The following is a 16659-nucleotide window of genomic DNA, read 5'->3' on the forward strand; positions in this document are numbered from 1 at the left end:
TATGTATGTATGTATGTATGTATGTATGTATGTATGTATGTATGTATGTATATATTCTGGGCCAATTCTGTCAGCAAATGTTCTGTAAGTATTCATTTTGTACAAGGCCCTGTGCCAAGCACAATGGAAGGAATAAAGTAGTGGGGAAAAAAATCTCTTTTCAAGGATCTTGTTTAATTGAAGATTTTTGAGCAAAGAAAGTATATTAGTTATTTTTCTTGTTACTGTGACAAAATACGTGACAAAAGCAATTTAAGGAAAGAAGTGTTTGTTTTGATTGATGCTTTGAGGATACAGTCTATAGTAGGTGAGAAGGAATGGCAGCAGGAATGTGAACCAGCTGGTAATATTGTGTCAGCCATCGAGAAGCAGAGACAGATGAATGCAGATGTTCGGCTCTCTCTCTTTTTTATTCAGTCTAAGACCCCAGACCATAGCATAGTGATGCCCACACTCAGGGTGAGTTTCTCTTCCTTAGTTAAGTCTTTCTGGAAACACCCCCATAGACACAATGAGAGCTGTGTTGCTTGGGTGATTCTAAACCAAATCATGTTGGCAATGAAGATTAACCATCATGAGGTGGTTTCTCATGTCTGGCTTGTCTTGTTCACATCAATAGCTTCCTAAATCACCTTTAAGTTCTTTATTAGCCCCACCAAAGCAATGCTATTTTATTTCCATTAAAAAAGTTAAATGAGGATATCCATCATCTTACTTTCCTTTCCCTCAAGAATATTTTGTAGAGAGTTGGCTCAGTGGTTAGGATAGCTTATTACTCTTTCAGAAGACTGGAATTTAGTTCCTAAACATTCATGTCAAGCATCTCACAACTACCTGGGACTCTAGTTCCAGAGGGTCCTACATTCTCTTTTGGCCTGTATGGGTATTCTACCAAAGTGCACATACAGGCACAGTCACATGAACATACCTGAAAATGAATAAATCTTTATAAAAACAATATTTTCAAGAATATAATATTGTATAAAGAATAAAGTTGTTGACATGGTGTCATATTCAAACCTGATTGTTTGGTTTGAAATTCCTTCCTTTTTAAGTTTCAAATCTCCATCCTGTTCAGACCCATTGTATTCCGTTATCTTTTCACTTGCTCACTGAGAGTGCTGTGTTTCCTTTCAGTTTTGTCTTTAGAGTTGGCATGACTCAATTGGTAATTAGCTTATGCTACCTTGATTGGTATTACACACAGATGCACTTGTGCGCGAACACACACACACACACACACACACACACACACACAATCCTTCCTTCCTTCCTTATCTAGATTGATAATTGTTTGAAGACAAGGCCTTAGCATACATAATGTATATCACAAAAGATGCTTAATAAATGTTTGATGAAGGGAGCAAAGGAAAAGTTACGAGGCTGCAGGGCAAAAGAATGATTTTGGAAACAGAAAGCTTAGTTAAAATGACCTTTTCAAAAGTATGGTAAGAGTCACAAAGCACTCAATATATTGGCAACTTGACTCACATCCTCATTTCATTACTAGAGGAACTTTAGGGAGATCAAAATGACAATAGAGAAAGGCTTTGGGACTGTTGAGAATTACTTACATTATGAGGGACAAGTTTGCTGTGGGACTGTTTCTAGTGATCTCAGATGCTACACTCATAAAGTCTCACCAGCATGACTGCCTGAACATGAACTGAATAAGAACAATAGACATGCTAAAGTGGATGGGTGACAACTATGAGTCCTCAACCCTACATAAAGAACTACAGAAAGCTAATTAAAGCTAAGATTAGGAGAAACAGTCATCCACAGGTAAGTGCGCATCAAATGGTCAGCCCTGAAAATATACATACAGGTGACATTATAAAGACTGAGCAGATTGTATTGAAGATTATAGATGTATATACATATCTGCATGTAACAACAATTAGTGAAAAAAGAGGTCATGAATTTGAAGGCAAGTAAGGAGGGAGTATATGGGAAAGATAGCATGGAAGAAAAGGAAGGGGAAATTATGTAATTATATTATAATATTAAAATAAATTAAAAAACCCTTTTTTCAAAAAACGTTACTAAACTCAAGTAGCTGTAATAACATTATTGACAAAAGACAGTAAATCAGAAGTGGAGAGTAGACATGGAGGGAAGATAATAATTTCATCTTTAGATACATATGCAGACTTTATATTAACACAGAGGAGCCAATTGAACATATCAAACAAGCAGTAAAAATTGCCCCTTTTGAAATTACCATTCAGCTCACTCCAACAGATACTGACATATGGGTACTATGTGCCTTTCACTATTCTGGAGATAAGCAAAACAAAATCTCTGCCTCCAGACTTCATATTTAAGTGGAGAAGACACTCTAATGCACTTTACAGTGATATAAAATAGTAATCAGCATCACAGAATCATGTAGAAGGTGTTATGTAAATCTAAGTAGGGGAATGACCAATTATATAGTTACCAGTGGGGGGGGGGGGAAAGTTAAAAAAGGGATGCTTACAGAGTTTGGCCTTGGAAGATAAATAAAAGTTTGCTCAATAAATGAGGACATGCCTTGCCAAATAAAAGGATAACCTCAGGAAAAAGTATAGGGCGTGCAAATTCATGGTATTTTAGAGACACAATAAGTCTGAAATGATTAAAGAAAAAAGGATGTCAGAATAAAGATAGATAGTGCAAAAATGATAATGATTATCAGAAACCAAAGATGGATGTTGTTATAGTGGGCTAGACAGGAAGGATGCATAATGGTTAAAAATATGCACTCTAGAGGTCATCCTCCTGGAACTGAACTACATCTCCATCATTCTTAATTATGTAGGCTTGAACAAGTCACTCAGTCTCTCTGGACTCATGTTTCCTTATCTGTCTAATGGAAATACTGATACCTGCCACAAGGGATTGTTTGGGGGATTGAAATATGATAAATATAAATAAATTACACTTGTGCCTAGTACACCATGAGTGTTCTGTAAAGGTTAGTCCAAGGACTAAATTAGAAGTAATGAAGTACCATGCTGTTCTCTGCTATACCAGCAGCAGCCTAAAACAGAAATTCTTATTGAGAAATGTCTGTTTCTAGGTCTCTAAGCAATGACCCTGCGAGAACTAGATAAATCTCTCATTGTCAGAGGAATGAGAGTTCCTTGAGATGGTATGATGTATACCTTGGAAAACTAGAAATAACTTAAGGAAAGGGAGAATAGTCTGAGAAGAAATAAAAAGTGGACAAGGGCCAGAGGGAGTATTCATTTAGAATAAGTGAAAGCTGCCATTATTGTATTCCTCTAGAACGTGGTAATAAAGAAAAGTAATATTATCATTCAATGGCAAACATTTTAGTTAAATAAGAAACATAAAATTGGGGCTGGATAGATGGCTCAGTGGTAAAGAGCACTAAGTGTTCTAGCAGAGAACTTGGGTTCCATTCCCAGCTACCACATATTGGTTCACAACCATGCCAAACTCCAGTTCTAGAGGAATTGTCATTCTCTTCTAACTTCTCAGGGCAGCAGACACATGCGTTGTACACATACATACATACCATACATACATAACCTGCAGGAAAAACACTCATGCATGTTAAACCTTTCTAAGTCTTTAAAAAAGAAACATAAAATTATCCAGCAGGAACTGAGTAACTATGTTCAATTGATGGCTTCTCAGAAACGAGTAGTCTGGTTTTTAAAGGTGTGGCCTCTGGCAGGTTGACCATAATCCAGGGAAGGACATAGGGAGCACAAATTGGACTCAAGGGGCTTTTTTTTTTTTTTAATTTCTGAAAAGAGGACAAGAAGTTGAGGAGGAGAGGCATGGATCTGAGAGAAATTAGGGGAAGTAATTAAAGGTGAATATGATCAAAATACATTATATAGAATTCTAAAATAATTAATAAAAACATTAAAAAATATCCAGCAGGGACCCTAAAGAGAAAGGAGATAACAGGGTTCAGTACACTGTGTGTAGAGGAATCTTTTCAAGAGATAGAATGACTGACAATACAACCCCTCCTCCCGAGCTAATACAGTACCTCTAGCTCCTTGAGTTTTGATGCTCTCAAGAAAACCACTGTCTAATCCCATCTTTCTAGAGCCCTAGTCAAGTGATCCTTGAATAGACTCATGGGATGACTGTGCTTCTCTGTGTCACTGCTCCATGTGCTGTGAAATGGAACTGAACCCTGTTTGCCAGCCCCTGTCAATGTCCCTCCTCAGCTAGCCCAGGGATTCATTTAACAGAGCTAAATTTGAAACATGGTTCTGCCACTTACTTAGCAATGTGATACGGAACAAGTTACTAAAATTTTCAGAGCCCCAGTTTGTGCATTTGTGAACTGAGAAAAATGGCTTCTGTATTAAAAACTTATATAATTTAATACAGGAACTACTTTTGTGTGTAGTATTCAGCATGCCGAGTGCTTCAAATATGTGAGCTCCTCGTCTCTTCTTTTTTCTTTATGCCTGGGAATCTCATGATTTCCTGCATTCATTTTAGCACCTCCTGGGGATTTTGTATCATTCAATATCTATAGAAGGAGAGAAGCGGAGATGAAGAAATCTGCCCATGGAAAGACAGTGAATAGTGGCTTTTTATTCAACTCCATCCTGACTCTGCAGCAGAGATATTTTGCTGTAGACTGTATCTCAAAATAGGAAACATATTTAGGTATTGGATAGAAATTTTTCTGTAAGCCAAGAAATATGAGTAAAATATTATGACAACTATGTGAAAAATATCTACACATATGTTTAATGTGAAAAATCTATCTGAACGTTCACATATTCAAAATCAGACAGGAACAAGGAAAACTGAAAATGCTGTAAGACAGTAGAAATATGTTGCTGCACTATAATCTTAGTATCATCGTGCATGTGGAAGAGGCTCTTCTTTCTTTGGGATACATGAATCTTCTTGCCTTCTTTTCAAAGAACAGCAGGAGGACAGGGGGATGAAGTAAAGGGATTTTCACAGTGGGAATAACATGCCCCCATCTCATCTGTCCTTCTGCCCAGCCTTCCATTAACCATCATGACCTAGCAGAGGCCTGGAGAGCTTCCTATCTGTGGCGCTTCAATGCCCTTGCATCATTAATATCATCATCTCTACTCTTCTTCTAGGAGTGGATCGTATCGAGGGAGGTATGGAAGAAGTTGTGCATGTTTAGCTGTCAGTCCGAACCTTTTAGAGCCAGCAGGGGACAAAAGCAATGATCACTGTATAATACTGTGGACTTTCTTGGCAGGTGAATACTGCTATGCATGAGGCAAAACTTATGGAAGAATGTGATGAGTTGGTAGAGATCATCCAGCAGAGGAAGCAAATGATTGCTGTCAAAATCAAAGAGACAAAGGTAAAGCATGTGCTTCAGTGAAGCCAAGGTGCAGTGACTTTTCCCAAAAGTCAGAGTTCATCCCTAATGATTGCAGTTTGAAATTGAATCATAAAACCAAAGGGAAATGTGGTCATGGGGAGAGGTAACATGAAATAATGTTTGGCCTTTGCTATGAGTCTGATAGAAAATGACAGCAGCTCTGAGTGATGTAAACATTTTCTATCTTGACCTGGCTGTTGGCGCGCATGCACACACACACACACACACACACCTGGGTGTGTGTATGTGCACCACATGCATGCAGTACCCTTAGAGGCCAGAAGAGGCCATTAGATCCCTTGGAACTAGAGTTAAACCCAGCTGTGAGCTGGCAAGTGGGCAATAAGAATTGAACCCAGGTCCTGTGGAAGAGTTATCATTGCTCTTAACCACTGAACCATCTCTCTAGGCTCTCCTTCTCCCCCATATTTTAAAAACAAATAATGCTAGAAATATGGGTCTAGCTTATAGAAGAAATGTAACTGACATCTTGACTGCTTAGGACTTATGAAAAGTGTTGGGAAACTATTGTTATTCTGTGAAAGGATGCAATCTGGTATGGTAGAGATGTGCATGGTACATCAGAACATGACAGTGAAGCAAGGACCACTTGGAGCCATACAGTTATTTCTGGTAAGATGTAAACCAGCTAGTGATAGAACTCATGGAAAGGAAAAGTATAATAATTGCCAGAGAGAAAAATTGTTTCATTCAATTTATTAGATATAATCGATGAAAGCGAGAAAGAAGAGTCAAAGAACCATCTTTCTTCCTTCCTTTCTTTCTTTCTTTCTTTCTTTCTTTCTTTCTTTCTTTCTTTCTTTCTTTCTTTCTATCGTTTTTGTTTTTTCAAGACAGTGTTCTTTGTAACAGCCCTTGCTGTACCTAGAACTCACTTTGTAGACCAGGCTGGCCTCGAACTCATAAAAACCTGTGTGCCTCTGCCTTTGAAGTGCTGGGATTAAAGGCATGCTTCACCATGCCCAGCTGAATTACAGATTTCTAAGCAGAGTACTGAAGAGTAAGGGTCAAAGAGGTCATGTGGAAGTCTCCGTGTACATTTTTAGGTTTGTGGACCTGCTGGTAAATGATAGTGATTATGAGCCCATGCTGTGGGTACAATGTGAAAAATTGCGAGTACCTCATTTGATGACCAATACTTTGTGCCATGCTGGGTGGTTTCAGCTAACATGAACTGAAGTTTCCAAGAATACATTGTGGTAGGTATAGAGAAATATGTATATGTAAGTGCAGCTACTCATAAATAAAAATGAGATACTTTTGTTAAATGTGTACAAAAATATATTACCAATAAAATATAAACAATAGTGATCTCTAGGTGGTAGAATTGCTCTTTACATTTGTATTTTAAATTTTCTATAATTAGCATGCTGTAATTTTTATAATCAAAACAATGTTATTAATACAAAGAGGATGTAGATAGCAGTATATGGCTGAGTACAATGGGAGTGATCAACTTATAGATTGGACATGAACCTTAGCAGCCAGGGTGAGAAGGTGAACAGTTGGTGCAGGGGTCATTGGATTAATAACCCTTATTTTTAGAATCTCTGTTGCAGATCTCCATGTTGTTTTACTGTTTTAAATTAAGCACGGTATGTTTTCTCTCATCTTTTCTCTTACCGATTCTTTTAAGGTTATGAAACTGAGAAAGTTGGCACAGCAGGTTGCTAACTGCCGCCAATGTCTTGAACGGTCAACAGTTCTCATCAACCAAGCTGAACATATCCTAAAAGAAAATGACCAAGCACGGTTCCTGCAGTCTGCAAAAAATATTGCTGAGAGGTATATATGCTCCTTATGTTCTTTTGAAATGACTGCTCTTGTGAAAAGGGGGTGGCATTAAGTTCCTTAATTCTCTCCAGGCATTGTGTAGTAGCTGCCACCTGAAGAGTTTTACCAGCTAGGTAATTATTGAGACTTGGTGATAAATTACCCTGCAGATTTCTGGATCCTTTTTCTCTGTCTTTGCTGCCCACCAGCTCTTTTAATGCATAACCAAGTATAGGGCTACCTCCTGCCTTTAGTTTCTTGCTAGGTCTTGAGCAATCTGTGATAGTTGTGGTGTGTAGGAAGAGAAACCCAGGGTTACAGTGATAGGATATGCCTTTTCTAAGCCTAGCATGCTTAGTTTTTTTTTTTTTTTTTTTTTTTTAATCAAAGTGACCCCCACTCTCTGGCCTCCAATTCCTCTCATATCCAACACAGTAATTTTTTCTCCCTACTTCATGTGATTTTTATTACCAGATCCATTGAGTTCATTTATTGCTGCTTGTATGTGCATGTGTGTATGTATAGTTTTTGTTCTTTAAGCTTAGGTTTTTCTTGCATGAATTCCTTAGAGAATTATTTGGCTTTTATTTAATCACTTGGTGCCTTGAAAGTTAATATCATGAACCTTGTTCCAGTATATCAGAGAACTCATGGGTTACTAATAGTCTATTTATTGGCCCAGAATCTATGCTCTAAAGTAAATCATTGTCCAGCATAGCCACCAATTCTTCAAAGGGCTACAGTAGACCATTAGTTCATCTTCTTTACACATTTTCTTCTCATTCATTAGAGACTTTAGTTTTTAAGCTCACAATCTTCTTCCTACTGGTATGTCATCATTCTAGGTGGATTCACTTAGACAGCTGACCCACGTCATACTCCTACCACCTAGCCATCCACCTTCTCTAATATCTTCTCCAGAGATTCCGAACTCAGATCCACTTCATTCACTCAGTCGTGGACCACACCTCATCAATATCACTCAAAATCACACAATCATAAACTAAAAGCATCACAATTTCTAACCACAACCTCTTTTTAATTCAAATATATTTTTCTTCACTTTATTGAGATCTCTAAATCTTGAGTCATAGACTTCCCTCTTTCCTACCAGTGACCTAGCTCTACATTGTTCTAAGTTTATTTTGGCTTTGTGATTTGTCACTCCAGCTACTCTCTTTCCCAATCCCCTTTCCCATTGCCCTTTACATAATCAGACTGAAAAAATCTTAAACCTGAACCAGTTCAACTATTCCCACCTTTTCCACATCTGTACGGTGAAAAAAAAATCATACAACCAACGATATATCACAATAATTCATGCACAGTACTGACCTGAAATCTTTCTGTGTCCCTATGGTCAGTGTTCTTATCAACCTCTGTCCACAATGCTATTTTAAATCTTTTGTACTCACCGTAAATGCTAGTTCTGCCATGTTTATATTCATGCTTACTAAATTGTATAGATAATGGTTAAGTATAAAATGATAATGTTTAACTTCTCATATCAAGTTTCTAGACATAGTTAGGTCCACATCCATTACTTTCACCTTCCTTCTGGTTATAATAAGAGTTGCCCCCTTATTTGTGATTTGGCTGCACTCATCCTTGTTTCTCTATCTTCAGTTTTTCATAGAGTTGCTGGTTTCACATCTACTTTTAATCCCACTCATGGCTCTATAGCCTAAAAACAAAATAAAAACCCTATGATTTTTTTCTACCTCATATCCCCTCTAGTTATCATTGTATTTCCTGTCTGCTTTCTTCCTTTCTTTCTCTCTTTCTTTCTTTCATGCTTGCAGAAAACTGCTTTCATCACTCCTTACATTCATTAAGTGTTATACCTTGTTTATGTAAAAATGACACTTTGTACATAGTTAGAATGTAAAATATAGCAAAATCATATTGACAGAAACAGCACTCTTCTATTATCGAGTTTCTGCTCTCCAATAATGATGATTTATAATAACAATAACAACTTACTTTCTGTTGGGCACATATTTTACCCCTTTATTAGTATTAATACAAAGAACCCTTACAAAATTTTTATAAGGCAGATATTAATATTTTCCAATTTTACAAATGAGACCACAAGGTTTAGTGAGTTTAAGTAACTTGCCTAAAATCACCAAACTAGCAGAGGCAGGGTTCAAATATAAGGAATATTGTGCACTTTGGGAACAATGCCAAGCAATTGAAATTCTATTAGGTATTCCTACTGATATAAAATTGACATTGATATTTTAGATATTAACTTCTGAAAATCTTGCAATATTGTCAGTAACTATTTTGTCAAAAATGTTATCTTGCTTTCTGATTGTTTTAAGACTGCAATTATATGTGTATTAATCGGCTTGGAGCTATCCTGTAGTGTATCTCTCAACCCTCATTAGAGAATTTTATTGATCCTTGTTTCTTTCTTAACATTCTGTTATTATTTTTTACATATAAATTGTTTCCTTATTTTTAAGAAGTCTTGCATTATTTTGGTTTTCTCCAAGTTTCTTCCTTCGTTGTGTGCACTTAGATTCATAAATATGCCACCTTTAAAAATAATTTAGGGGACAAGTTGTTGATAAATAAAAATTAATTTATTACCAGTTTAGCCAAACCATAAAAATATTTCTAGTTTCTTTCAGTCCATTCTATTTCAGTCTTACAATGTTATAGAAAAGATGAAACAGAAGCCAGGAAATACATATTAAGTTAAAATATCACGTTTCTCCTCTGATTGGGACCAGCACTTAAGCCTTTCGCTAGCCCCAGCATGGGATTCCTGGGGAAATGATAATTCTTGGAGACTTCTTATTTCAGTCCTCTGATAGCTGAAAGGAAAGGCACAAGTGTCTGTATAATATTTCCTCTCCTGCCAGGCCCATTACATTACTTTCTGTACTTCCTTGAATACTATGAATACCCAGTAAACTTTTGACTTTCTTTAAATTTCAGCACTCACTAAAAGGTGCTGGGAAGCTGTGAGGGGGTGGGGGTAATTTGTTGCTTGGTGAACTTCACTGTAGGATTATAAAACCGAGTGCCACTTTTTTATTGTGGGATCTCAACTGTCAGTACTGTAGGTGTTTTATTTTGAGCCCATTTTCCTTAGCAGGAATCCTGTAACCTCCTGTTTTTGGTGCAGGGGATGGGTGTGTCTGTGTGTGTGCAGGGAGAGGAAGGGCAGGCTTACAAGTCCTGCTGTCAGCATTCTAGGAGCCAGAGCAGGGAAGGAGACTGCGACTTTCTTGTTTTTTTTTTTTTTTTTTTTTTTTTTTTTTTTTTTTTTTTTTTTTTTTAATGTCAAAACTCTGCCGAAGTCAACCTCACGTCTCCTGCTAGGTTGAAGAAAGATCAGACTGTTTGAGTGGATCTGGAGCTCTAGCTAGTCTTCATGCAGACTTTCAAGCTGTTACTAAATCAGCTTGATGTTGTGGGCTTCCTAGTCCAGCTTTCTCTGGTCTGTTGTTAGTTACTGCACATCTGTCCTTTTCTACTTCCAAACATTTGTTGACAGTCTCTTAGTTGTTGGCATATATTTGTTTCATTCTTTTTGTCTTTGTGGGTTTAGATAAGTTTTTATTCTTTTTCTTTTCCATGGGGTTTTAGGAAAGCAGAGGTGAAATATATATATTTAAAGCACTATATTTAACTGTCCTTACTCTGTAGGCCTTTGAAATGTTGTCTCCCATCTTCACGTTATTGAAAGTGTTCTTTTCAAGGTCACCAAAAGAAGACCTTGTTGCTAAATATTAAAGATGCTCTTTTTTTTTTCATCTATCATTTTCATCTCATTGGTATCTCAGTAGCATATGTCCCTACTGACTACTTTTACTTGCAATCTCCCTGTTTTGTCTCTCATGAAAAGTTCCATTACCTGTCTGCTTTACTTTGATCTCTCTCCTCTCCCTCTCCCTCTCTCTATCTCTGTCTCTCTCTCCCCCCTCCTTCTCCTCTCTTTCTTTTTGCCATTGAGAGCAGCTCTTCTTTGATCTATTTCCTTAATGATACTGTTCTTCCTGATTCAGTATTAGGAAAGTCTCTTCTCTCCCTACACAGTTTTCCTTACAAATCCATTAGCTATTAAGGCTTCAGTTACCATTTAATTGCAATCAACTACTGTCTTGATGATTCCCAAATAGCTATGTCAGTCTTTTCATGGGCTCAAGTGCATGGAAAAAATAGCTATCTAAGTGATACCACTTGAGAATCACCCTACCCAATAAAAGCATCTTTTTCCATGCTCTCCTACAGAATCTGAAATTCATCCGCATCCTTATTCATTGTATTGTATTAAGGTACTTTCACTTCATATAAAATGAAATTTTAGCTGGGAAAGATATGCCCCTTCAACACTTTCTATATGTGATGATCAAGGCTTTGAAAGATTTTAATGAGATGTGAATATATAAACATAGAAACACAGACCACAAGAAAGTCCAATACCCACTATTGTCACTTTTTAAACATTCTTAATCTTGTAGACACCACTAACATTTAGAAATATAGTATTGTAACACACATACAAATTTCCCTGTACTCTATTATAGCTTACATTCAAAATAATATATCAGAGTTTCTTCCATATCATTGAAAAACTTTACTTTTGATAGCTTATAAAATTTCTTACACATATGAGAATATATGTTATACATATGAGAATATCTGTTATATATATGAGAACATGTTTTATATGAGTACATATATCATATAATCATACATACTCATATATTATATGCATATATATTCATATATATATATATATATATATGAGTATACACACACTCACAGAAACACCACACACACAGATGCCATTCTGCTTTTTTTTTCCTTCTCTTGGGGCATCCAGGCACAGTCTTGAAGGAATGAAACAGGTTAGCAGGATCTCAGTGTGTGTGTCAGGGGGACTCTGAGATGGTTGTCAGTAAAATAGCATCCTTTTATTAGGGAGAATAAGGGCTATATAAACCTTGAGGAGGTAGGTAAGGGTTTTCAGGGTGTATGTACATCATTGGCTGGGGATGAGGTACTGGGGATCACTTCATTTGCATGGAGAGGAATTCCAAGCGCTAGCTAGATGTGTCCTTATGAGGAAATAGGAAGATTTAACCTGAAACCTGGCCACCAGGTTATATGAAGACCACAAGGGTGGCAGAGGTAGGGGTTGTTAGGCTACACACACCAGAGCATGCAGACCCAGAACAGGGAGGGATCAATCCTTACTCCTGCTGGTCTCAAGATGAGATTTTCAGGGCTTGGACATATCTTGAGCTTACTTTTGCTGTGAGTTGGATGCCTTGGTCACAGAGCTCATGTGCCACACATAAATCAATACTTAATTCAGTCTCCAGTGTTGAAGAATTAGGTTACATATGGTATGTCAAGTGCATTTGTAGTTATCATTACATGCATCTCAGTTATTTGCTTGGTAAGAATTTCATGAAGTGGGCCAATGAGATGGTTTGGTAGTTAAGAACACTTGGTGTGTAATCATGAAGGCTGGCATTCAGATTCCACCACCCACACAAGCTAAGTGTTGTGCCTGTAACTCCAACTCTGAAGTATATAGAGACAGGAAGATTTCTGGAATTGTCTGGCTTCCAGTAAACATGAAAAAAATGAGCTCCAGGTTTTGACTGACCTAGAACACCCTTTGTAGTCCAAGATGGCCTCAAACTTTTGGAAATCCTTCTGCTGCTATCTCTTGAGTTCTAGGCTTACAGGTATGCACCACCACATCTGGCTTGTTTTCATGTTGTTGTTGTTTAATATTTACATTTATTTATTATTCATTCATTTATTTATGTATCTCTTTGGGTAAATGTGGACTCACATTTGTAAGGTCAGAAGACAACTTATGGGAGTCAATTATCTCCTTTCACAGTGTGAGGTCTGGAGATTAAATTCAGGTAGTGGGACTTGGTAACAATCACCATTACCTGCTGACCATACTACTGGTGCCATTTTTTTCATGTTTTTTGAATCAGATTGATTTTCTTCAGGTGTGTGTGAGTGAGTGAGTGTGTGTGTGTGTGTGTGTGTGTGTGTGTGTGTGTGTGTTTGTGGGTGTGTGTATTGTGGGTGTGCGTGTGCTTGTCCATGCAGTCAATTAGAGGATTCACCCCAGAAATTTTTGACTGCTTAATAAATCCTCTACTCCCCTTTCAGTTTTCTTTACACTCTTATTCCTGTCAGAGACACTGAGACTCTAGCAGGAGACAAAGCAATATGATGTCACTTGTAGCAGTCCAAAGAGTATTTTTCAGAGCCCTCCACTCAAGTGAAGCCAGGATTTTTGACTGCAAACAGAATTTCAGGTTGACTCAGTATGAAGCAGAATTGGAGTTCATTAGGAAAAGAGTTTGACATGGATTTGAACATGGGTGTTAATAAAAAGAAAGGTGCTTGGGAAAAGGATATGACACATCCAAAAGCATGAGTGTGAGCTTCTAAAGAGAGAATACCCCTTGAATGCCTTAGCAGTAACTGAATATAAGATTTTAGAGGCTTTTGAACTTATATAGCTCAAGGTGTTTCAAAGGGAACACCCCCTCCTCTGTCTCTGTTTCTCTTTTTGGTAAAGAAAATAATGGAATGGTTCTATAGGAGCCTTGAGTAAGATTGCAATATGATAAGGTAAAACCAGGGGTCCACAGGATGCCCAGGGGTTTTAAGACATGCCTTTTACTGTAAATGTGGTATTTATTGTGAGATTCCTTATAGCAGAAATCCCCATAATTTCCCTGTCCTCCTATCCTGCCTCATTACTACTTCACTTACTGCTTATTCCTAGATGATTTAAAACATCTGACTGACTTCTTCCATTACAGCTTTAAAAGTGTTCTTGAAACATAAATTTAAGCATATTATTCCTTTGCCTAAATTGCTCCAGTGGGTCTTATTTTTCTTAGGTTAAAGGTTTAAGTTAAAAACATAGCATATAATATTCTACACAATTTTGCTTCATTCTCTACCATTTAAGCAAGAGGGAACATATTTACCCTTTGTTAAGTGTTCATCGTGTAGGTCATGACTTAAAAGTAACTTCCAGCCAGGCACAGTAGTGCATGCCTTTAATCCCAGCACTTGAGAGGCAAAGGTAGGTGAAACTCTCTGAGTTTGAGGACATGCTGGTCTACAAAGCAAGTTCCAGGAGAGCTGGGACTTCACACAGAAACCTTCTCTCAAAACAAAACAAAACAAACAAACAAACAAAAAACCCTGTGTATATTAAGGTGATGCTGGAAGTGGATCACAAGTGTAAGGCTATCCTCAGGTATATAGGTAGGTGAAGGCCGCTCTAAAGTACACCAGAATGTGTTTAAAAATAAACAAAATGAAATGAAACAAAACCAAAAAATAAACCCCGAACAATTGTATTAAATTAATCTCTTATTTATTTATACTGTCATGCAATGTATTCTCGAAACATTTACATTTCCAGAAATATGCAGCAGAGTATATGTTTTTGCTCAATACCTCATTACCTTACAAATGGCTCAGTATAAAAATTTATGTTCTTTTTTTAAGAAAATTTATGTTCTTTATTTTACTCTACTCCATGCCTCTTATGCCACTAGAACCTGCATAGTGCCTGCAAAGTAATGTTTCCTTCCATCTTGCCATCTGTAAACACAAGGAGCTTAATTGGCTGTTATTCAGTAGGTCTGATACAGGACTGAAACCTGAATATTTTTGTAAAACCACCCCCCAGATAAGTCTGATTAATCATGGAATCATAAGAATTGCTGACATATAAAAATGTACACTTAGAAATAACATACATGGTTATGGAAACACAGCTTAGAATCAGACAAACGTGGCTTCAATTAAATTTTGACTTTTACTATTGTGTGTGATCTTGACAGCTTACTTTGCTTTTAAATGTGCATGCTTCCTCATTTACAAAATGGAAATAACTTCTACTACATAACATTGTGGCAAAGAGAACATTAGATAATTTATGTAAATTTTCATTTCCATGCACAGTGCTTTATATATACTAAGCATTCCATAAACATTAGCATCATGTTGTTGTTGTAAGTCATTCAGTTACTCATTCAACATATGTTTATTCACTATGTGCTCAGCGTTGTTTTAGGAACCATAGAAGAAGATGTAAGAGGCAAACAGGGAACTTTATTGCTGTGTCTCTTAAAGTTATTTAGAAAGGTGAGCATGAGAATGTAATTTAGTTGGCAGGGTGTTTGCCTAGCATGGGTTGAATCCACAGCATCTCCTAAATGGGACATGGTGCCACATCTTCATCTTTTTGACCCTCAGAAGATAGAAGCAGTAGAATCAGGATTTCAAGGTTATCCTTGGCTGTGTAGCAAGTTCAAGGCTAGCCTGGAATACATGAAATCCTATTTCAATTAAATAAATAAGCAAACCAATGGGAAAGAAACAATTAGTTGGGGACATAAAATTATCAGAATATCATGCAATTAGGGAATAATTCAATGAAATATAAATATTATGAAAGATCAAAGAATGAATAGTATTAATGGGGAGACATTAACCCAGAAACCTGGTTTGTTAGTTAGCATGAAAAAAGAGACAGAAAATCAGTCTTAAACTGCTCTTACCAAGCCAGCAGAGGCCTACTTTGATGCTGCCTGACAGATGGAAAATGATGCAGAAGGGAAAAAATCCTGTATTTACTTCTCAAAATTAAGACAGGATGGGGGAGTGTGTTTTAGGGGTGAACATATGTGTATAAATATGGTATGACTCTTAATTAGTTCCTTACGATTAAAATTGAAACTGTTTCTGTTGGAAAGGCAGAGATATGATATTTTCACTTACAAATGATTTATTTATACCTCGTTAAGCCAGAAATCAAACAGGAGATGAAGGTGGCAAGCCTATTTTGATGTATAACGATGTATTTTTTTTTTTTCTTTTCAGGGTCACTATGGCAACTGCATCTTCTCAAGTTCTGATTCCAGACATCAATTTTAATGATGCCTTTGAAAACTTTGCTTTAGATTTTTCTAGAGAAAAGAAACTTTTGGAGGGGCTAGACTATTTAACAGGTGTGGAAGTACTTTGCATTCCTTCCAATCTCATTTATTTATTTATTTATTTATCTATTTATTTATTTATTTATTTATTTATTTATTTATCTATCTATCTATCTATCTATCTATCTATTTATTTATTTATTTATCTTTCTGTACCCCTTTTTTTTATCTAAAGCAACCTGAAAATGAAACGATTTACAATAAGAATTTTTAATAAGTCTTTACAGAGCACATGTAACTTTTTAGACAAGATCAGTTATGTTCAAGATGGTATGTTCAAGATGGTAGACCACATGTATCTTTAGAAACAATATATTTTACTTCATGTTACATAAAAGTGGACTTCTCGGGAGCTGAGGCTCATTGGCAGAGATCTTGACCAGTATAGCAAATAGTTCAGTCCTTGATAGCAGTAAAAAAGAAGAGCTTTATAAAAAAATCAAATTTATTTCTTTTTTGTATTTTACAATGTATTGATTTTTATTAATTACA

The 16659-nt window shown here is 36.6% G+C and overlaps 1 protein-coding gene across 1 annotated transcript in view; it reads left to right on the forward strand.

Annotated features, from left to right (window-relative positions):
- Mid2 (midline 2) overlaps positions 1–16659 on the forward strand; it is a 104520-nt gene that overhangs the window by 67489 nt on the left and 20372 nt on the right. Inside the window, exons 4-6 of the mRNA XM_055618377.1 lie at positions 5225–5332; positions 7011–7159; positions 16052–16179. Of these exons, the coding sequence (XP_055474352.1) occupies positions 5225–5332; positions 7011–7159; positions 16052–16179 (385 nt within the window). The remainder of the gene's footprint in view (positions 1–5224; positions 5333–7010; positions 7160–16051; positions 16180–16659) is intronic.

Source organism: Psammomys obesus, unplaced genomic scaffold (assembly GCF_907164565.1).
Source record: "Psammomys obesus unplaced genomic scaffold, mPsaObe1.curated_primary_1811, whole genome shotgun sequence".
In the NCBI taxonomy this organism is placed as follows: domain Eukaryota; kingdom Metazoa; phylum Chordata; class Mammalia; order Rodentia; family Muridae; genus Psammomys; species Psammomys obesus.